The sequence below is a fragment of the Phodopus roborovskii genome, unplaced genomic scaffold, assembly GCF_943737965.1.
Source record: "Phodopus roborovskii unplaced genomic scaffold, PHOROB, whole genome shotgun sequence".
In the NCBI taxonomy this organism is placed as follows: domain Eukaryota; kingdom Metazoa; phylum Chordata; class Mammalia; order Rodentia; family Cricetidae; genus Phodopus; species Phodopus roborovskii.
The window spans coordinates 31052852-31076455 of NW_026126416.1; the positions used below are offsets into that span (position 1 = coordinate 31052852).

General features: G+C 45.8%; 1 protein-coding gene across 3 annotated transcripts in view; it reads right to left on the reverse strand.

Moving 5' to 3' along the window:
• The window catches only part of Sord (sorbitol dehydrogenase), a 29398-nt gene extending 7963 nt beyond the window's left edge, over positions 1-21435 (reverse strand). Inside the window, exons 1-4 of one of the 3 annotated variants that reach the window (XM_051183539.1) lie at positions 21328-21435; positions 10074-10107; positions 7566-7730; positions 2572-2731 (exon numbers count right to left, since the gene is read on the reverse strand). In XM_051183539.1, the coding sequence (XP_051039496.1) occupies positions 2572-2731; positions 7566-7730; positions 10074-10107; positions 21328-21393 (425 nt within the window). In that variant the 5' untranslated portion in view covers positions 21394-21435. Of the gene's footprint in view, positions 1-2571; positions 2732-7565; positions 7731-10073; positions 10108-13242; positions 13280-18412; positions 18437-21327 lie in introns of those variants that run through there. The other 2 variants (XM_051183540.1, XM_051183541.1) reach the window with 2 other exon arrangements.
• Between the last annotated feature and the right edge of the window lie 2169 nt (positions 21436-23604).

The following is a 23604-nucleotide window of genomic DNA, read 5'->3' on the forward strand; positions in this document are numbered from 1 at the left end:
AGCTCAGTGACTGCAAGGTTGACTCCCAGGAAGACTCAAGCAGGAGAGTCCTGATTGCCCTCATCTGGCCCATGTCAGATGCCTCCTGACACAAGGAACTCTGGGGCTATTTTATTTCTGCTGGCTCCTTGCCATCCAATGTTTCCTTAGTTCCCAGTAACACCTACAAACATGGAAATCTACAAGTCCCCCAAAGAAATAAATGTGGCAGCCATCCTCATCAGTGTTGTGGTTCCTCAGAATAAACGGCTTCTCCCACATCATGCCCCACGGTCTAAGCCACACTTTGCTCACCCTGTCTAAGGGGGAAAGTGAAACAGGACAATTCCTGAACTGTCAAGGACCACCCCCTTTCCATACACATACATACACATTTTCCAACAGAGCTAAGAACGGTTCTAAGGTGAGTGTTCCTCTCTCCTCTCTGACCTCTTCGTAGGGTACCCAGAAAAGAGGGCAGAGTGAGGTGGAGTGAAGACACCACAGCTGCCTCCTCACAGCTGCAAGAGGCTGAGAGCAAGGGTCCAGCCATGCCGACACAAGACCAGGGTTCTAAAAGCAGCAGGGAGAGAGAACTATGGGACTCATTGACCTGAACCTTTGTAACTTACAAACACCAGAGGACAGGCCACACAATAGGGTTCAGGGAAGAGATAAAAGGAGGAATGGAAACACCTGAAGATACGGGGATGGAAATGCAGAGGCAGTGTTTGTGTGGGAATGAATCCTCAGAAACAGAATCAGAGAGGAAGGCTAGGACAGAGCCACACTGGGAAGAGGCGGAAGGAAGCCTTAAAGGAAAGACAGAAGCTACATGGCCACAAGAAATTCCCCTCAGATCTGCATGACTGCGGATAACCAGTATATCATTTACTGCCACACCCCATACAAACCAACGCCAAGCCCATCTCAGCCAAGCCGCCCCTCTCAGGCCTGGACCTGGACCTCAGACCACAAGACCAAAGCTAAGGCCTCACAGTCAACACTGAGCACCTGCCATGTGGAAATCTTGATACACTCTTCTCGCTGAATTCTTACTCTATTCTGGGGAGGGAGATACCATCATGATGTTCATTTTACAGGCAAGGCTATTGAGGACCTTGCCTGTAAAAAGACCTTGGTTAAGGTCATACAGTAAAGTAAGCAAATGGCACAGTCTTAAGCTTTACCACTGTGTTCCTCTGCCTCCCATGAAAGTCTGTCTGAGGCTTGACTTGGTGAATGACCCAGAAAAAGAGAGGGATTTAGGAATCCCTCACTGAAAAGCATATCCAACCCGTACAGCCTGCTTTCTTCTAGCGCAGTCTCAGGTGCTGGCCTCCATCATTACTACAGGATCTGCAAGGAGTACTAGAAAATCTCAGATCTAGCCAGATGTGGGGCACCTGTCTATAACCTCAGCAACTTGGGCAGCAGCAGCAGGAGGATTGGTATGAGTTTGATGTTGGCCTAGGCTACATAGTGAATCAATCACAGGCCAGCCTGAACTGCATAGTGATATCCTGTTGAAGAAGGAAGAAGGAGAGAAAGAGGAGGCAAAACAGAAAGTAAAAAAAACTTAAGAAAAGAACCCTGTCAATTAGACCTGTCAGACTATCCCTGTGCGTGGTACAGCACACAAACCCCATAGTGGCCGAGAGTTCCCTCTGGTCAGGCTGGACAGAGGGAAAGCACATGGTACAGTATGCGGGACGTTGCATCTCTTAGATGCAGCTTCTCAACCCAAGATTGTCCCAGGCAAGGGAAGGGCAGTTTACACACTGTCTGTGCTGTGTGCCTGAGTTCACTAGCTTCTTCTGCATCAGTGAAGCCTGGCATACAACTGCAACAATGGTACTCAACCCATTGTTATTCATCATTCACTGGGCCTGGAAAGCAAATGTATGGAGTAAGAATCCACGCACTGCCTAAAAGACACAAGGAGGGAACAGACCTAGCATGCCAGGGTTCGTGCCCCTAGACCACACTCAGGCTCCTCCTTGTAAGGTGTTACTGGTTGATGCAGAGGCCCCTGTTAGTTCTTTCTTCTCTCCCTCCCTCCCTTCTCCTTCCTTCCCTCCGTCTCTCAGACAGTATCTTGAAATACAACTCTGGCTGGCCTGAACTACCTACATAGACCAGACCTACCTCAGCCACCACAGTGCTGGGATCAAAGGTGCAGGATGCCACACCTACTATACTTTTCCTCTCTGTAGTTGCAATGGAAACTAAAATAAAGGGTGAGTTATGGCAAGTTCTCTCCAGAATGGCCGAACGAGGTGATTTTGGCAATGATTTTCTATTACTGTTCCAGGTAATGGAAAGATACCTTGAAAGACCTGTGTGAGTCAGACTGAGCCCCAGGCAGGCTACCTTCCCTCAGTGCCACCAAGAAGGGAAGGCCTGAGTTTTAGTGCCTTGCACTTAAAATTAATGCTGAGCTTGGCATGGTGGTACACAAAGCAGGCAGTTTGAGGTTAATTATCTTGATCTACTATCTCTGAGTTTGTGGCAAGCCAGAACTACATAGTGGCACATACACATTCTCTCCCTCTCCCTCCCTCTCAGTACAGGGAGGCTTTAGGCACTAACTTGTAGCAGAAATCTGCATTGTGCTTGTAGAAACGACAGAGGTTCCCGTCATCCGGGGGTGTGGCACAGAAGAAGATGGAGGGGGTCAGGTTGTATCGGCCAATCTTGCAGAATTCATCTGTTTCTCGGGGAACACCGGGCTCGATGGCAACCCGATCACCTGGAGAGAAGAACAAAGCCAGTGCCACATCTAAGAACATAAGCAGAGCCTCACCCCCTACTCACTCTGGACCCTCTCTCCAACCTCCAGGAGCAAGCTGGGGCAGACACTCTGAAGGCATGCCATGCGCCTCACTGGCTGAGGCCAGACTCCAGCCTAAAGAAGGGAACCCTTAGACAAGCCCCACCTGTTGGTGTCTCCTCTCCTCTCCTCTTTCCCTCCCTTCCTATGTTGCTGAGGTCTTCACTCTGTAAACCAGGCTGCCCTTCAACTCTAAGCACTTCTTCCTCAGCTTTCCGAATGCTGTGATTACAGATGGGCGCCACCACACCCAGCTCTATGCATCTCAAGAAGACCCAGCGAAGATTCACACTGAGAGCAAAGAGGCGGCCCACTTCACCTACAGATAAGCCGCCTCTGCCTTATCTCTAAAAGGCAAACCCAGCAGGCTCTGCTATTGCAATTTGTTACAAAAGGGGTATCTACTGCATGGAGGTGGCAAACATTTTTTCTTCACCTGTGAAAATATGAGGCAAGGTCTCCACCAATAGGAATGCTATCATAGGAGTTGAGGGGGGGGGGGAAAACTAATCAGAATGAAATATATATATTATGAAAAAGGTACTTCAATGAAAAAGAAGAAGAGCTATCATGGCCTGGTGTATGCTTACTCTGGAGTCAGCTGATCTGCCCATGCTGCTCAGAGGCCAGAGAGGGTGCTGGGTCCTCTGGGACTGGAGTTACACGCAGCTGTGACCTATATGTGGGTCCTGGGAATTGAACCTGGGTTCTTTGGAAGAGCAGCCAGTGCTCTCAACTGTTGAGCCACTGCCCCAGCCTCTCCCATCTTTTCTGGTGAGTTTTTTAATTGATTGAAAATGTCCATTACCCTTCAGCCTGCCAACTGTTTAGTAGAATCAATAACATCTTAGACTTTGTTTAAATGCGAATTAGGTAGGTATAAGAAGCCACACATGTCATAAGTGGAGCATTGGATGAATTTGTCAGACACTTTTTCCTGCGTAAGGAAAACAAACTCCCATCATGACACACAGACGGTGCCACTGCCTTATTAACTTCAGCCCTCTGTCCATTCCCAGTCAGCACCCACTCCAGCCCCAAGGCTCTTGATATTTTGAGTTTGTTCACCATAGATTAGCACTGCTGGTTATGCAGCATTAAAAAATGAGGATCACGTGGCATGGATTCATTGCATCTGGCTTTCCACTAAGCATGATTTTTTTTGTTTTGTTTTGTTTTTTTTTTTTTTTTTTTTTTTTTTGGTTGGTAGTTGTTATATGTCAATTGTTTATTCCTTTTTGGTGGTTGAATGGCCTACCATGCTATGAGTATGGCACGGAGAGCTAGCTGAACTATCCTCACTGATGGACAACTGGTTGTTTTCTGTTGTCTAGATCATTTTTATGAGTGTCTTGACTCCTCATTTTTAAATTGAGAGTACCTTAAGATAAATAAGTTGTCTGCTTTTGCCATAATAGGGTGTGTGTGTGTGTGGGGGGTGTCTTCTTCTAGAGGACCCACGTTTAATTCCCAGTACCCACATGGTGGTTCATAACCAACTATACTACCAGGAACTCCAGGGGATCTGATGCTCTCTTCTGTTTTTCACAGGCACCAGGCATGTACATGGTGCACAGACATACATGTAGATAAAACACCTACAATTTTTAAAATTGAAAACAAAAATTTAAATAAAGCTTTATATTCTAAAACCATGAAAGAGCCACAGAAACCCAGTGGCTTTTAGATGCACCGCTCAGCTTGTCTGACTTTTCCTCAACTGTTCTCACCCAGTGCTGTCTCTGCTGCTCATGAACAATGCCCATCATTGGGGGTGGGAGGGGGGGCTTTGTCTTGCCTCAAGATTATACAGCAGAATTAGTAGACCTCCACAGGAGGCCTTACCCTCAAGGACAGACAGGAGCAGATGAGGGGGAGCCAGAGGAGCGGGAGCAGAGGCAGGGGGAACTGGGATTAGAGTAAAAAGTAAATTATTCAATTTTTAAAATGTAAAAAAGGATAATATATTCAACCTGACATTCAAGATGGAGTTTAATATTATCCCATTTAACCTTCCAGTTATTATTACATTACACAATTGACATTTTACAGTCTTTAAAGAGGGACTGTGCATCTTTATCATTTCTGCCAACTCCCCAGTGCAAGACATCCACTCTGAGAATAGGTGTGTGAGAACCCAGACACTACTTGACCTGTGTCATTTTACTCGTCTGACCCTCTTCACTAAACTCAAAACAAAACCTTCTCAAATCTCAGATGACAGGTGGCTAGCTCACTGGTTCAAACACTCACCCTGGAACCAGATCAAACAGGGTGGCATTCCAGATGGCTGTGTGACCCTGGACAAGAATGTCTATTAATAAAGCTAATAATGTGTACCTTGTAGCATTGTCTCAATAATTAAATAATTATATTCACTGGTGTTTAATGAACAGCAAGCCAATACACACAAGCTTTCTTCTTCCTTTTATAATTATTCTTGTCATATATCCAACTCCTACACCCATAGCTATGAAATGTCTTTACCCACCCTTGCTCACAATCAGTGTCCTTTCTTTGACCTCTGACTATATACTTTTTTCTCTCCAATTGTTAACGTTTTTAGTGGTTCTAATGTCTGGTCTCCATAACTAGAGCTATGTATTCAGGGCTCACACATTTTTTCCCATTTCTTGAAGTACCTGACCCAAGTCTGAACCCATAGTAGACACTGACTAAGCACTTGCTAGAATTTAGAGAACCCACAGGCAGGGATCAGTCATTGGTTGTCTACTGGAAAATAAGAGCCATCCACTTTGGGCTCTTTCAACTTGTATTAACAATGAATGAAGGCCTTGACTTAAGCCTCCTAAAAGAAACACATTTCTAAGCTTACCAACCCCTCTCCATGTCTGGTCTCAGAGACTAAGCTGTTTCACAATACCTCTCACCAAGCCCCAGCCTCCTCCAATCAATCAGAAGTAATCTCCAGGCCATGCAATGGCCTCATTAGCAAAGGGAAGTTAGTAACAGATACCTATGCCAAGCCAGTTCAGACTTAATTCATTGTACTGGGGGACAATGTAGTCTGCTGTAGCTCAGCACTCTGGGACAATCAAACCCAGGTTTTACTAAACTGCTGTTTTCCTATCCATCTAATTAAAAAAAAAATTCAAAGGCTGTATTACAGGCCCTAAGGTCATGCTAAATGAATGTGTTGTCAAGCTGCCTTTTAAATATTTATGTTTATACACATAGATTAATTAGAGCTGTCCTCAACCTTGGCCGGGAAGGTTTCTCTCTGCAGTAGTCAGCAGTTAATACAGAGACTCATAACTGGTCAAAGTGATGAGAACAAATGATCCTTGAGTGTTCATCCCTAAAGGGGACATCTACACCAACCCCTGCCCCAAGATTCAGCGATCATTTTGGAAGAGGTAGTTAAAGGAATATAAGAGCCAGAGTATAAGGAGGAAGGCTGTGAAATGCTGTCTTCTGGGCCTGGCATGGTTGTTTGCACTCAGAACTGTAGTTACCTGCCAAGACCCATACACGGTCAAGTCTACAAGACCAGTCAGCATCCCAACAGGCAGTACTAATGGAACTCTGCCTGTTTGTTTCATTTTAAGGTAAAGACACAGGGTGGGCAAGGTGGGAACTCCTGGATTCTGGGGCAAAAGTGGGAGGGAAAAATTATTTATATGCCTGAAACTGTTAGAGAATTTTAAAAATTCTATTAAAATAAAGAAGCAGCTTTAGAATGAAAAAGTCAAGTTAGTTGACCAGCTTAAAGGTTGGGTGTGAGGTTCAGCCTTGTTGAAGCTAAACTACTCTTGAGATAAATTAAGTGGCTAGAAGCAGGAATGTCAGGATTTCAAGGTCATCCTTGACTACACAACACGATGGAAGCCAGCTGGGCTAGGAGAGCCTCTATCTGAAAAGAGGATCAAGATCTTTCTAATTCAATGATTCTAGGGCAGTGGTTCTCAACTCAACTCTTTTAAAATAGTTCCTCCTGTTGTGGTGACCCCCAACCATAAAATTATTTCCTTGCTATTTCATAACTGTAATTTTGCTACTGGTATGAATTGTAATGTAAATATCTGATATGCAGGATATCTGATTCCTGGTTCAAGAACACTGGTCTAGGGTATAGGGCTGGAATAGATCTACTGTGGGAAAGCTGATTGTGCAGAGTACTCATTCTCTCAACACCACAGACTTTGACTGGATGATCGATGATTAAAGAGTCTTCCTACAGGAAATAAGACACACCTGTCTTATTATTGTGCTTTTAGTAATAGTTTTCTGGGGGATAGGACAAAAGGATCACCTTAAGATAGAGGATAGCCTGGGCTACAAAGAGTTCTTGGCCAATCTGGATGACAAAGTGAGGTCTCGGTCAGCCTGGGCTACCGTATGAGGCATTATCTCAAAACTAAATGAATAATTAAAAGAAAATAAAGGTCTTGATTCTTAGATTCTGAAAGCAGTTTGTGGCTTATATGACAGGAACACTTTTTCAACCCCGTTTTCTGACTTATTTCACAATCTCCATCACTTTTTCAAAGGAGATAGGGATCTAGACATGGCACGGCATGCTGATTACACCTGCATTCCCTACGACACCTTATGACTACGTGCCTGCTTTTTGTCCCAAGTCTATGTGTGTCCGCCCACCCCCACCCCTCCTCTCCAGGTTTAAGGTACGGTTCCTACATGTAGGGACCCAACACTCTCTTGTCCACTGCTGTACCTCTATGCTTATAGAGGGCCTGGTCCCGAGGCAGCACACGTTGACATTTATACTGACCTGGTTTTAGATGTTTCACCATCTCTCCTACTTTTATGACTGTTCCTGCAGCTTCATGCCCAAGTACCATTGGCTTTTTCACAACAAAATCTCCAATTCGGCCATTCTGCCAGTAGTGAACATCTGATCCGCAGATCCCCACAGAATGCATCTTTAGTAGCACCTCTAGTTAGAGAATTGAAGCAGAGAAAACATGTGAGGGAAAGGCAGGCCTCCCAGTGCTCTCATGAGCCATAGCAATTCCTTCTGGATAGGGGAGAGAGCTGCATTCTCAACAAAGGAAAGCGAGCGAAGCAGAGTACCTAAGTAAGCTGAAGAAAGCAGAACATCTTGACAGAGCAAAGGAACAAAGTGTGATGGGTAAGTTAAATGCTGGCTTGGCTGCATTAGTGTACTCAGCTGCTGGGTCAAACACCCATAGATGTTGCTCACAAGGGTGGGTTGTTGTGAAGGGTTTAATGGTATAATTAGCATTTAAGTCATAACACTGAGAGTGGACCAGATTATCCTCCATAAAGCAGATAGGCCTCGTCCAATCAAGGAAGGGCCTTTGCAGAGCAAGGACTGGGATTTTCTGGAGAAACTTTCCTAAGACTCTAACACGGGAAACTTTACTGAGTCTGCTGCCCTGCCCTGCCCTGTAAACCTGGAGCTTTCCAGATCGTTCAATCATAGGAGCCAGTTGTCTAACATAAAATAAACTGCCCTCTTCTCCTTCCCCACCTCTATCTGCACATACATTACATACATATCTTATTTGTTCTGTTTGTTTGGAGAGCCCTGACCAATCCTGCTGTAACAGGAGGAAGCATTATATCAATAATTTAAAAGAACAGACTGTGTTGCAGAAGATAACTGTTTCCAAACACCATGCTGAGCCCGACTCTTATCACCCTGAAAATCGCTCTGCTTGCCACCGCATGATGAACTGCCATGTTAAGTTCCTCTTGTTCTTGTTTTCTAAAAAGTTTCACCTTTACTTAGCTCTCCCCTCTGAGGAGTGAGTCAACTAAGGTGTGCTAGAACTGACTGCTGTTGTCGAGTACCCAATAATGTTGCCTGGGCCTCTCAGCTCAAGTAGGTACTAAAGGATCCCAGGTCATCTCACTGAGATGACCATCATGAACCCCTTTCCTGGGGAAAAACCCCTCCATCTTCAAAAGGCAAGGAGGCACAAAGCTCTGCTATGCACTCAGATGTTTTAGCTACTGCTCTTGCCACAAACCACCAGCAAAACTTCCCCCAGAGTGGCTCTGGAGAACTGCCTTTGCCCATCTTTGATTGAGTAGTTAGGAATGGCAGGCTGAGATCAATTAGCGAAATCAGAGCTTTTTCTCGAGAAGTCCACTGTGTGCAGCAAGAGATCAGAGCTAATGTAATGGAACGCTTGCTTTCCGACATACCTTCTCTCTTCTAATTCAGCTAAAGAAAAAGAAAAAAGAATGGCAGTAGGCTGGGTTGGAGAGGGCCCTTCACACCTTACTTGGCCACCTCTGCAACCACAGCTACCTTGTCAGGGCACAGCGAGGCACCTCCTCCACCTCTCTGGACATGCTATCTTGGTGAAAATGTGTAAGCCTTCCATTTGCATTGCTTGCTAAACACTGATAGAAAACAGCTGTTATTTATGTCTTATCACTGTAAGTCAATAATGTACCTGACCTTTGAGTAGCAAAGCTCAGGAGTTACCAAGAAAACTGGCTTCAATCTGATGTTCTGGGCTGAAGTATGGCAGGGGAAAGAGACATCCCAGGTCATCAAGAACAACAAAGGAATCTGAGGGACATAAGACCCTGGCCATTGGTCCTACCTTCACCCTGGTGTCCTATAGACTATGAATTGGATTCTGGGATGGAAGAGATATACACTAGGCAACAGTTGACATGACCTCCCCAGGTCTAGATGCCACCAGGAAACCTGCATGACAGCTCAGCCCAGTGGGCTCACCCACTACACTAAGAGGCAGAGAAGTGGAGCAAAGGTGTTAGGAGCCCTGCCCCTACATGCTCAGTCACTTCTTGTGCTTGGTTGATTAGAGGAAGGGACACGGCTTTCTGAAGCCCCTCCCACCCCTGCTGGACAGGTAGATAGTTCTGGGCTGGCCCTCTTGGGTGTGCTAACACAAGTTTCTTTTGCTAACTACAAGATTTAGTTCTGTAGATTTCTAGAACTAGAATATGATTTAGCATCTAATCTGGTAGACATGGTACTCGATTGTTAGGAAAGAGGGGTTGGTTCTGCCTTTGGTCCACATGCTTCACGTCAAAAAAAAAAAAAAAAAAAAAAAAAAAAACCCAGGGCAGCTCAACAATCTGTTATCTCAGTTTTTCTCCTTCTATCACTGATTCTTTTACTTGATACAGTAGCCAAGATAAACTATTGTGGTCATTGGACAAAGAAGTAAACAAACACGTTAACTAGTAGGGAAAGAGGAGCAGGGGTCAGTGCACAGGCCTCCAAGGCCAACATCAGGAAGTACAATGTCAGGTCAGTTTACCAAGGACCTACCGTTTGGGCCTGGCTCAGGGATTGGGTAATTCTCCTGAAATACATAAAACAGAGAAGGTTGTTCAGTATGCATAATAACTTACCCCTATAAACATATTTCCACTTTTAAAAAAACCCACCTGGAGTTTCATTAATCATTTCTTAGAACACAAGTTCAAAACAAACTCTGCACTGAAGAGGCAATGCAAGACCTGCCCTGCTCTTCACCATGATGCTCAAGACAGAGACATGGACCCAAATAATGGCTCCCACAATATACTCCAAATACAATGGAATTCCACACTGTAACTAGTGACACGCTACAGAATGGAGCAAGTGTGAAGCTGGGTTCCCTCCCTGGAAAACTGCCAACCCCTCCACAAGGAAAGCCAGCTTCTATGAGAAAGGGAAACACTCCTCCACTGCTGGTGTGAGTGCAAACTCATACAACCACTCATGGCAGTTCCTTAGGAAAATGGGAACCTGTCTACCATAAGATCCAGCAATTCCACTCTTGGGCATATACCCAAAATATGCACATTTATGCAACAAAGACATCTGTTCAAGTATGTTCAGGGTTTAGAACCTGGAAACAACCTAGATGCCCCACAACTGAAGAATGGATAAAGAAATTATGGTACATTTACCCAATGGAGTACTACTCAGAGGAAAAAAAAAAAAAACAATGGAATCTTATATTTCACAGGCAAATAGATGGAACTAGAAGAAGAAACCATCCTGAGTGAGGTAACCCAGTGACAAAAAGACAAATACCACATGTACTCATTCATATATGGATTTTATACATAGAGCAAAGGATCACCAGCCTACAATCCACACCGCCGGAATAGCTAGGAAACAAGGAAGGCCCTAAGAGAAACATACATGGTTCCTCACAGAAGGGGAATGGGACAAGATCTCCTGAGCAAATTGGGGGGGGGGGAGTTAGGAGAAAGAGGGGGAGAAAAGGAGGGGAGATGAGGATATCAGGGAGCAGGAAGATTGAGTCGGGAAAAGAATAGAGGTCAGTGAGATACCATAATAGAGGGAGCCATTATAGGCTTAAAGAAAAATCTGCCACTAGAGCTAACAATCTAAGCAATAGTGGAGAGGCTACTTTAAATATCTTCCCTGATAATGAGATTGATGACTACCTTATATGTCATTCTAGAGCCTTCATTCAGTAGCCCACAGAAGCAGACACACAGCAGCCCACAGCTAAACACTGTGCCAAATTCCTGGAGTCCAGTTGCAGATAGGGAGAAATAATGAGCAAAGGGGTCAAAAACAGACTGGAGAAACCCACAGAAACTGCTGGCCTGAAGAAGGGGGAGCTCATGAACCCCAGACTGATAGCTGGGAAACCAGAATAAAACCAGCCCAGATCTCCCCCATCCCCGAAAGTGGGTCACAGTTAGGAGGCCTGGGCTGTCTATGGGACCTCTGGCAATGGAACCAGGATGTATCTATCTCTAGTGCACGAATGGACTTTGGGAGCACATTCTCCCATGGGCTAGAGACCAGGGGAGTGGCTAGGCCCTACCACAGATTTTGATGGTCCCTCATGGAAGGCCTCACCCTCCCTGGAGAGTGGATAGGGGATGGGATGGGGGGAATCTGTGGGGGCCATGGGAGGATGGGAGAGAGGGAACTTGGATCGACATGTAGAAGGGAAAAAAAAAAAAAAAAAAAAAAAAAAAAAGCCCACTTCTAGATCAGAATGTCAGATCCTGAAGGAAGCGACTCTAGTTACTCAACGCATCACCCACTTTGGTGCTACTTGCCCAGAACCAAGAAAAATATGTACTAGATGTATCCCCATGCAGAAAGGATATCTGAGCTTCTCTGGGTCTCTAGATTTGCCTTCCACACTGGATCTTTCCACCCTGCAAATCATGTTCTCAGATACAGATGTTTTGTCTGGCGTATTCCTACTGGGAAAAGAGGAGGGTGCAAGCAGGTGCTTGCAAGGACTGTCCCTCTAGACAGGTGGGGGGGGGGTGTCTACAAAATGACTCTCTTCTCTTTTACCTCAGAATAGGCAGATAGGATACCCAGTCCTCTCTTCTAAAAGCTCCCATTTGGAGTTTTAGGATCCCAAGGGAACATATTTTATGAGCCCAAGGCCTCTGCATTTTAGTGCAAAAAGAAACCTGAGGTATTCTGGTGTTCAGAGCTAGTATTAGAATAGGCTGGAGATGGCTCAGAGGTTAAGAGCAGGGGCTGCTCTTCTGGAGCAGCCTGTTCAATTGTACCCTGGTTCAATTCCCAGTACTACATGGCAGCTCACAACTGTCTATAACTCCAGTTCCAGGGGATCAGACATACACACAGGTAAAACACCAATGCACATAAAACAAAAATAAAAAGGAATCTCACACACACACATACAAAATACAACTTGCTTACTAAACTTTTCCCCATGGTTAACTGACCAAGGTAAAGTCAGAATTGACAAGGAGTGAAGACGCTGACTGGCCAGACCCAAGTGTTCACTTTATTCACTGCAAAGGGAGAAGGCAGCGGAATGTTTACAGTGCCTGCTGTGGATGAGATAATACTTTAGCTCTGTCATACTAAGCCCAGAGTTTACAGATGAGAAACCTGAGGTTAGGGAGTTACATAACTTGGTCAAGATCCTATCACCAGGCAGTGATTAACCAGGGCTCAGCCCAGCTGTATCTGACGCCTATACCAGTCTCCACTGCACTACTATGGTCTCAAGGGAGAGTGACCTTTCTTCCTTCGGGCAACAGAAAGAGCCATCAATCATGTGCAGTGACTGACAGGTAGACCCCATGCAGGGTAGGGTATTCCAATGGGAGCTGTTTCTAGCTTTCCACCTTCCTGGCCAGTGAGATGTCTCAGCAAGCCTGACAACCTGAGTTTGACCCCTGGGACCCACGTGGAAGAAGGTGAAATCCAACTCCCATGAGTTGTCCTCTGGTCTCCATAGACCAGCCACATGACACACACAGAAGTAAATGAATAAATATTTCTTAGCTTCCCACCTTCCCAAAGTTCCCTAAGCTGCTGCTTTAATTTTATGATATAGGGTCTCCCTCTTTTATACCCATGTACTGGGATCCAATATGTACCGCAGGCTGGCCTCACCAGGTCTGGCTCAGCCTCACAGCCATCAGTTCACACTGACACCATCTAGAACAAAATGCTGCTCCACACTACCATGCATGCTCCCATGTCTTCAACACAGGGTACAGTGCCCACCCAGCCCCACAGCCAGTGGTGGCCTTCACCAAACAGAGCTTCCACATGACGTCTAACTGCTTCACTCGCTTCAGACCCCCAGGTTCTTCTGAGGAGAACTGAGTGAACTCCTCCAGAGAAAGAAAAACCAGTTCACGTGCCGACGCTGATCTAGGCTCAGGGCGACACTGTATCGGGTACCTGTCCTAAGTGGTCTGCAGGCATCCTGGGACTGAAGGGGCTGAAGCCACTCCTGCAGGCTGAGGATGAATCACTCTGCCCAGTGGCTGCAGAGGCGAAGGGCCTCTACCTGAGCCCAGGAATGAGGCACAACACAAAGAGAGCCTCACGTGAGGGGGAAATGTTTAAAAGTACTTAAGAAAGTTTTTGGTTTTGCTGGGGAGAAGTGGTTGGATTTCTGATATTTTTCTTCTTAGCAGTTTAAAGGGGAAAAGAAATCTATAGAGTCACCACCTTAGAAAAGGTGTCACCAAAGTCCTTTTAAAGAAGTCGCCAGTCTCATGTTTGAAATTAACTAACATCCTAAATTGTTGTTTCTTAACGTTAAGTCAGGTGAAATTTTAAACTTTAATTTCAGTGGAATTTAATGATCGTCAATTTTCTTTCGGACTTAGAACATTGCCCCACACCCCTACCAATGGCACCAGCAGGCAAATTCCCAGACACTGATACCCAGTTTCACATTCTTCCTAGCTTTGCTTCCAGCCTGGCTCAGAGTGACATCTGGTACACCAAGTGAGCCCCAGTCACCAGGTTTACTTGCTACAAAACCTTACCCCTAGTCCACATGCCAAGATGCAGTGGCTGTTTAAAACCCTAGAGGGCGCTCTGCTGGTAGTCTGTTCACTGCCTAGTGGCAGAAGAGACTGAAAACCTGATGCTCCCCTCTCCTCTCTCTAGCTGTTTGAGTGAGCTTTACATTACATTCTCCTCCCAAATACTGGGAGTACAGCTGAGCACCACCACACCATATTCCTGTGGCGCTGAAAAAGAAACCCAAGTGTTAGTATTCAGGCATCTGTAGTGGCCTGCCCCTGGGGTCCTGACTCAACTACAGCCACTAAGAGCACCCCCTCTGCACGTTTGCTATGTTCCCTTTTAAAAGATGGGCTTTGGCCACATCCATCTTTTTCTCTCTCCTTTCCCTCTCCCTCTCTTCCATTACTCTTTTCCCCAGGGATCTGTCTCTGCCCCACCCCACCCCTTCTCCCTCCTCTTCCAATAAACCTCCCTTCTGAGCCCTCTTGTATGGTGTGACTTCTCTTCAGTGTTTTTACAACACCAAGGCTTTGTGCATGCAAGGCAAGCAGTCTACCAACTGAGCTACAGCTCTAAACTATCCCCTTCTCTTGATGATTTCACTCACCCTTTCAACTCAGGCTCAGCACCTGCCTCCCTGTTTCTGCAGGAAACATGCCACTGGGCACAAGACCATATTAAGATCAACCTTTGGGAGCTGGAGATAAATGGCTCAGCAGTTGAAACTTCTTGCTGATCTTGCAGAGGACCAGCGTTCAGGCCCTAGTACCCATGTTAGGCTTTTACAAATGCCTGTAACTCTAGTTCCAAAGGATCCAATACCTTCTTCTGGCCTCTGCAGGTGTGAGTACACTATATATGCATGCACATGCGTGCACAAGTGCACACACACACACACACAAATGTAAAATAAAATGCCTCCTTTATAAAAAAAAAAAAAAAAAAAAACCAGTTCTCACAGCTGGTCATGGTAGCATATACCTGTAGCCCCAGTTCTGGAGAAGCTGAGATACAAGGATCTAGAATTTCAAGATTTCCTAAACTAGACACAGCAAGACTTTGTCTCAAAATAAATAAGACTTAGCTTGTAAATATTACCCTAAGTATCACTGTAGGTCCCACAGTTTTCCAAGTTACCACAACATGGCTACTAGACACTAAGAAGATGGTGTGACACTGGCTGCAATCGTGTTTACATTTGAGGGCTGTATGTAGCTCAGGGGCTGAACAAATGCCTAAAAGGGGTGTGGACCCACACACTTGCTTAGTTACCCTGAGATCCTAGGTTTCCACTTTATTCCCAGTGACTTTATCATTTCAGACACATTCAAGGTTTCCTAAGCAGGATGTCTTGTGAGTGAGTCACAAAGGTGCACAGAGGAGCTTTCAAGTCTTTAGTTCTGTCAGCATTCTAGAACTTTTCCAGTCAGAAATACCTATCTGAATGACATATCTAGCCGCCCATCTTTCTTTCTGCAGCACACTCACTGCCAGTAACCCTTGGGTCCCCAGGAACATGTCCCTGGGTAGATGGGGCCATCTCAGCTGTCTGTCATCCCAGATATGTGTGCGCGTGTATTCGTGCATGCGTGTATCACACACACACACGCACACGCATGCACGCACACACATGCACACGCATGCACACACGCATGCACGCACACACACCTTGAATGTCTCACCATCAGCTCCTTATCCATTGGTATATTTGAATTCACACCCTCAACCAATCCTACCTAGGCAGGTTCTCAACCTTCCTAATGTTACAACACTTCAATACAGCTCCTTATGTTATGATGACCCCCCCAACCATAATTTTGTTGCTGTTTCATAACTGTAGTTTTGCTACTGTAATGAAAATATCTCGCATGCAAGATATATGGTATGTACCCCTGTGAAAGGGTTGTTCAACCCCAAAGGAGCCCTGACCCACAGAGTGAGCACCTCAGACAGCCTGTGCGTACCCGGGCAGAAGTCAGACTCTGGAAGAGCCTGCCCGTGTGCACAGTTATTTCTCCTTCATCCACTATGTACCTAGGGAGCGTTATATAACCTTTGAATTTCCTCTTGTGTCATGAGGATAATCATGAAAGGAGTACCGACCCACAGCAAATGTTTGTTCTTATTACAACAGAAATAACCCCAAGGTATGTTCCCTAACAGTTGAACCCACTCTGGACAGCCTTGCCCTTTGGGAAGGGGCAAAGTACTTCAAACTGTTGTAGGGGAATATTGGACTCCTATTCTTTTCATGGTACTTTGAGAGAAATTAGCCCTGTAAAGGGCTGGGACTTGGAAGAGCTAAAGTAGGGGTCTAGCACTGATTTGGGCTTGCTTGTTATGTGGAGATGAAGCCACCCCCACACCTTAAAGGGACAGGCTGGGTATATGGGGTGGTATATATGGTAGAGGTGGCCTGTGCCCGGATTCTACTCTCTTTTCTCAGCAGATGTCTTTCCCACTTGCTTCCATTTGTCAGACTGCCCGTGCCCCTGAGGAGCTGTGCTGAATACGTAAGGTGAAGGAGACTCTGTCACTTCTGCTCCATTCCCCCCATCCCTACCCATTTGTCCTGTGTTCTGAGAGTGGGAGGAAAAGCCAAAGGTTTTCCAATTGGGCAAAAGGCTTTGTTTTAGCCATTGGTCCTGACATGTGAAGCGGTCAAAATAAAGGGTTGGAAGCGTTCCCATAGTCCACTGAGCTGGTCCTGTGCCCAGGCTCTTGTTCTACCTAGCCTCTCTGTCCTGCTGATGACAATCTTTCTGAAGTAAGAATCTGTTTAGACTCCCCATTAGCCCCTAAAAGTCCCACACCCCTCATAACAGGCCTCAATCTCACCTCCAGCCATATCCAACACTTATCCTCATAAGGGCCATTTCTCCCTCTCTTTCCCATGATCCTACAAAAGGGAAGTGAAGCATGCCAATTCCTGTGGTGTAAGGATTCTGGCATTATGTCAGTCTGCCCCTGTCACCTGGCAGAATGCACTTAGGCAGTACCCCGGTCAGCATGCAGGTACAAAAGGACCCCTTTAAAAGACCTCTGCCCACTTACACTGTCTTTCCTGCTGTTCCCCTGGGGCAGGCAAGACTTTTCCTGTCTCCCTTTCTCTTCTGTCCTCTCTGTCTCTGTGTCTCTTTACCGCTTTCCTTTCCTTCCTCTCCCTTCCCTTTCTAATAAAACTTCTCACTAAGCTCAGACTGTCTGGTGTGTTTGTCCTTCCCTCTGTCACCCTCACTGCCATGGGATCTGACAAGGTTTCCCACATTTATTATCATAACATGGGACCCTTAGGTGACTTAAGTTTGGATGTGTTGGGATTCAAGTGTCTGGAAACACCCAGATGGGTCTATCCAATAGTATGGTTTTTTGGTTTTGGAGAGTATAACCCCAGCTGGAACTTGATGTATAGACTAGGCTGGTCTCAAAACTCAGAGATCTGCTTCCCAAGTGCTGGGATTAAAGGTCCCTTGCCCATGGTAATCAAGCACATACCTGTAAGTTGCCTCTCTCATCCTTTTAAGGACTGACTAACTGCCTAGCCTGGACTTGAACTTTCAGTGTTCCTGCCTCAGCCTTCCCAGTAGCTGGGGTTATAGGCTCTGACAACAAGCCCAGGCAGACTAAATGACTGAAAAAAGGACGGGCTAGTTTTCAGGAAGAAAAGAGATAGCATTCACTCAGAGGATGGTCCATGAGTTCAGTGAGACAGGAAATTGGTAGGCACATTTAGGAATGATTAGCATTCTGACCTTCAGAGCCCGGTACAAACATTAGTCTGTGGTCAGCTGGAAATGCAAACCAAATCATTCTATTCATCAGCTACAGAATTTGAAGCTGTCGGTAAAGCACTGAACGCAAGAACCTGTGTAGTAATCCAGCAGTATCTTGATCCCTTTTGTTAATTTTCTTTACTATTCTAGCAAACTCTACAGCATAAAATATTTTTTAATGTAAAAACTCACAAGCTACCCACTTGCCCCCAACACCAAAGCTTTTGTGCAGAAAAGTGAAGTCAGCTGTCTCCTACTCCAGCTTCAGGAACCAGTAATCCATTCCCCAAAATGAAAAGCAAGTTCTAGATTTTACAAGCTCCACCTGGTCCACATTCTAGGAATTTTGCAAAAATTGCCCATACATTTGCTGGTTTTGGCCTTTATTCGTCTCTTCATGCTAAGATGGCTTAAAGGCTTTGTCCTCTTGCATGAGTCTACAGTTAGCACATTACCAGTGACGATGCATGGGACTCTGTTTGATCCTTTTATAAGCAGTGTCACTGAAGCGCCCACCACGAAAAAGAGTATTAAAACCTCTCCACCCCTCCTGTTCTGTTAGGAATTTAACCTAGCCTCTACCACTGGCCTTGAACTTACTTTGTAGCTCAATCAGGCCTTGAACTTTCAGTCAGTCTTCCTGCCTCTGTCTCCTGAGTAGCTGGGATTACAGGCCTGGTGCCTCTCTTCAAGACAATGATAACAGGAGGGGAAAAAAAAAAAAAAACATTGTTAAGCCACATAACTAAGCACAGTGGACTGGGACTGACCTCCACTTCAGGACCCCTGGCTTTGAGTATACTATCTCCTTTTTGAGATGACCCCAGACAAATGAAACTGCTTGCTGATGGGTGGATTGCTTCCTTGTACATCAACTGACTCACTTCTTCCTCTTGCTTCCTTAAGTCCCAATTTCTCCATTTAAAAGAGAAATAATGAAGCCAGGTGTTGGTGGCTCACACCTTTGATCTGAAAACTCAGGAGTCAGAGGCAGGCGGATCTCTACGTTTCAGGCCAGCCTGGTCTACAGATCAAGGTCCAAGATAGGCAGGGATACAAAGAGACACCTGTCTCCAAAAACAAAAACAAAAAGCAATACAAAGCAAAACTAACAATAAAAATAGAGAAATTTGGGCTTTTCTCCCTCATTATGAAGGAAAGCTACTGGTCTGTCTTAATATATATGTATGCATGTGCACATCCACCATTCTCCTGTGTATACGCCTCTACTAGTCTGTCCCAATGTGTGTTTGTGCGTGTACACACATCACATGCCTTCTCTCACTTTGTTATCCAAATTACAAACCCTCCCTCCTCCTTGCCATGTTGACTTTGATTACTGCAGCAAGGAAAGGGAATCCCTTCTTCCAGGTAGGCAGAGGCAAGCCTGGGTTTTAGGTTTCCTTCCTGCTTGTTGCAGCAAAGAGGCTCAAATCCTGTTTTCCCAGAGCCATGTGCTGGACACTGGCCAGTTTCTGGCCTTACTGGTGGCAGGAAGGCAACACTGGGAAAGCCTGAGTTCTCCTTCCTTTCAGAGACCTTCAGATTCCTGATTTAGATTTTAGGAATGGTGTTTCCCCAAACAATTCCTTTTCTGTGAAATCCTGAGATAAGGGTTTTTAACAGTAGACCCTGCCCCTAGTCCACCCAGATTAAAGATAAGCCTCCGTTCACCACCCAACCCTAATTAATGGAAAGACCTAAACTCTGTGGCTATGTCTTCCCCCTTCCCCATTTTATAATTCATAGCCAAGCTGCTATGGATTCCAAAAGCCACTATCATTTAATCTACTATGCTCAGACATCTTGGGTTTCACTGTGGTTTTCCTACAGAACAGATCCCCTCAAAGCTTCCTTAGGACTCTTCCTCCCTGATGATGTGGTTTGGTGCTGGTAGCACCACACAAACTACTGAATCTATCCGCTTTAAGGAAATAGAGAGCAGAGGTCCCCTAAGGGGGTGGTGGCTGGACAAGGAGCAGAAAAGCCCAGGAGCGTGTGCTGGATTATAGGGGCCCCTGCAACAGCATACTCCCCACTAAGAGCTCTTATGACCCTCTCACTTCAAGGGTTATTTCCAGGCAAGCTGAGACATCTACAATTTACCTTAAAGAGCAATTCAGGGCAGAACAAGCTTTGCACAGCACAGTGCTTTAATGATTTCTTTCACCTGTCCCCCGCTTTTGGGATGCTTGGGAACAGGGACTACATCCTCTCTGGGCCCTCAGCCCAATGCCTAGGTCCACAGCAGGCATATTCTCACTTAGTAAACATTTGTGACATGAAAAACTAAGTTCAAAGTCACTCTGTAAGCTATGCAGAAACACATCACTTTTCTGTCTCCATACCTGCCATTGACTGTAATAAACATACAGTGCCTTTTTAATTCAGAATGTTCCAAAAGTGACTGGAAACAGCACAAGAAAGGGAGTTTGAATCTGAGTTCTTGCCTTCAGCCCTGTAACTAACCAAGACTACCATCTTGGGGATGGCACTTTCCCCATCAAATGAAGTGGAGTATTTGCTCCAGGCAAGGGTTCTTGGCTTGGAATCAAAAAAATAGGCCTACAGGGAGAGGAGTTAAGGAACTCCTTAAACATTTGAAAATGCTTCCAAACTCAAGTCTGTTTGCATTCTGTGGAGTGAAGAGACCACGGAGAACAGATTCTTAGACAAGAAGTGTTCACCAGGATGAGTCTCTCCTGGTACATGTTCTCAGAATGTGATGGACAGAAATTCAGGGAGAGCAGCAGAGATGGCTGGTACCCAAGCCACATTACTGCATGCCTCACTGAGATGGACTTTGTCAAAGTATCTTTGGCATGACCAGAGATGACTCAGCACATGTTCTGGACTCTGGCTCAGGGATTAGACCCAGGTTTAAAGCCAGAGGTACACAGAATGCTCCAGGTAAGTGACACAGAAGTGTACTAGGTAAGATAAGCAACAGGTTATCTCTAACATCACCAGTTAGAGTGCATTGTGCACTTACTGAATGCTGGCTCCTCTCGTGATAAATTAAAAATCTGCAAGGGGATATTATCGCGATTAAGTAGGATTTCACTATTTTAAGTACAGTCTTGTCGCCCTTTTCTGCCCTGCAAGATCTACACAGAAAAGATCTGAGTAGATCCGAATGCTGGCAGTCTCCCTCTGAAGAGCAATAGCAAGAGTGTGAATTTGCAGGTAGCAAAGGAGACGAAGGCTTGATTTGTTTTAAACGGTTCAGGGCACAGGCCACGTGCCAGGCACGGGGCTGAGTCCCGGGAGCACGCGACCAGAACTCTCCCTAGGGATAGATAACGGCCCGCTAACTGCTACCCCACCCCCACCTCCCGGTAACCAGCTAAGATCTGGGTAAATAAACAGGGGTAGACGGGGTGCTTGGTACAGCCAATAGCCCGGCCCCGTGAGCGACAAGAACTTGGGAGTGGGGACCGCTGCTGAGCTTGCAGAAGGTTAAGGCAGGACTTGGTGGGTGGCTGCCTGGTTTCCCACCCTCCTTCCCCTTTTACCAAACGAATGTCCCCAGGTCCATGCACCACCAGGGACAGGTTCTCGGCCTTAGCTGGCGCTGCCATGTCGCTTTCCCGCTCCGGATCGAGTCGTAAGCTGGACTTGGCGGTGAGGTGGTTCTTCTAAAAGCCCCACCGCCAAGGGTCGGGAGTAAGGGGCAGGGGCGTGCCCTGGGCCAGGCTGCGCGCGGCCCTGAGGCGGGGCCTGCTCGCATTGGAAATCTTGGGGGCGGGGTTTCGGAGGGGGCGGGGACTTCGTGCAGACTCAGCAGCCCCGAGGAAGGAAAGCGCCCTACGGTAGCCACTGCGAGTTTGTCAAAGCCTGGGATGCCTTTTCTAACTAGGACAGTGCCGCTGCAGGAGGGACGCCGAATGTGCTCTTGAGAAATCCGCTCTTCGCTGCAGCCTCTGTTTCCCACCCTGCAAAGCGCTTATCACCAGCAAAAATGAAAGAAAGAATGCAGTTGTCACACTGTCCTGATGCATTTGCATAAAGATGCTGTAGGGCGAGATTTGCAAGCCTTTCTCTTTAAAGGCTTTCTTTCTTTCCTTTGGCAGGCAGACTTAAGTCTACATTCTGCCTTTAGGGCCTCTCCAGTCAGGACAAACAGGTTTCTACTCTAGCGATGGAGCTTGCTGCCCCTCACTTTAGAGGTCAAGGCTTGGGTTTTTTTTTTCTTCCCTGTTTTTGTTTTTAGAGACAGGGTCTCTCTGTGTAGACTCACTAGGTAGACCATGCTGGCCTTGAACTCACAGAGACCCACCTGCCTCTGCCTCCCAAGTGTGAAGATTAAAGGTGTGGGCCACCACCTCCAGGTGATGCTGGGGCATTCATTCCCTCACCATCCCCCCTACTCACCCGGTAATCTCCAGGAGATTTGCACCAGAGTTCCTGGCTCTTAATGTCTTTAAATTCTTTAGCAGCATCGGTTCCCTGGATGCACTAGAGGACCCATGAGGCTAAGTTATTTCTTGACTAGAACATAGTGAGATGTTTGGCACAGCACAGGACTTAAAACAACGTTGTGATGAAGATGGCTGCCAAATAATGTCAGAAAGTGGAACAGAAGAGAGAGGGGTTGTGCAGGTAGAAGTTGGTGCAAGGCTTAATAAAGCAACCGAATGGATTTTTTTTTAACTTTAAAGAAGTATTCTATGATTTTATGTGCTTGCATTCATGTATATGCTCGATGTGGTTGCATGGTGTTCCTGGAGGTCATAAGAGGACATTGGATCTCCTGGCTCTGGAGTTACTGATGGCTGTGAACTGCCATGTAGCCGCTGGAAATTAAACCCAAGTCCTCTGCAAGAATAGCAAGTGTTCTTAATGACTGAGCCACTCCGGAATGGATTTTTTATTTAAATGAGTATTTTAATTGAAAAGCTAACAAATTTCTAATAACATTTCTCACACCAAAACTACAAACTGAGTATCTAGCTGAGATTCAAAGCTTAGAAGATTAAAAAAGAAAGGAAGTTCTCAGGTCCTTGCTACACACACTGCTAATCAATGGCAGCCATGCTGCTCAACTCTGGGAGCACAGCCCAACACCTTCCTTTGGGACATTAACTTCAAGATGCTTTCTTTCAATGCACGAATAAAGATACTATGCTAATTCTGTTTCAGGAAATGTTACAAGTTGTTTTATTTACAAAATCAGCTTTTAAAAGCACAGACAAAGGGTTAATAAACTAGGCAGAAATAATTTCTTAGAAGAGAAGGAAGAGGAGAAGGAGGAAGCCCCAAAAGCTACTTTGTAATTTTATACATAATTAAGAACAAAGGGACTCATTCACACTGGAAGAAACCAAGTTGTAAGTGTGGAATCTGTACTTCAGCTACATACTAACATGTTCTAATTCAGTGAGCTGCTGAGGGGCTTGTCTCCCCTCTCTCTAGCATTAACAGTTACATAAACAGCACCTGGTATTAGTTAGCACACTCCCACAGTGCTACAGTGTCAGGAGCATGGGGTTTCCTACCACTCCTCCTCAGCATGCAGTCAGGCTTCTTCCTCTTGAGTGAAGTCTTTTTGATAGTTACAGATTTGCAACTTTGGGGAGTGTTCCTTTTAAATGTATTTACAACAGTTCTGCATGTAGCACCAAGCAAATCTTGGTATCTAAAGAGTTTGCAGCCAAAATACGCTTGAAGAATGTTCCCAAACTTGGTCCCAAACTGAAATGTCAGTTGTTCACTTTTCTTTGTTCTCATCATCCTCAGGAGGAGGAACAGCCAGCCCCCCTGTGGCTGTTGTGCCACTGAATACTGCTAGA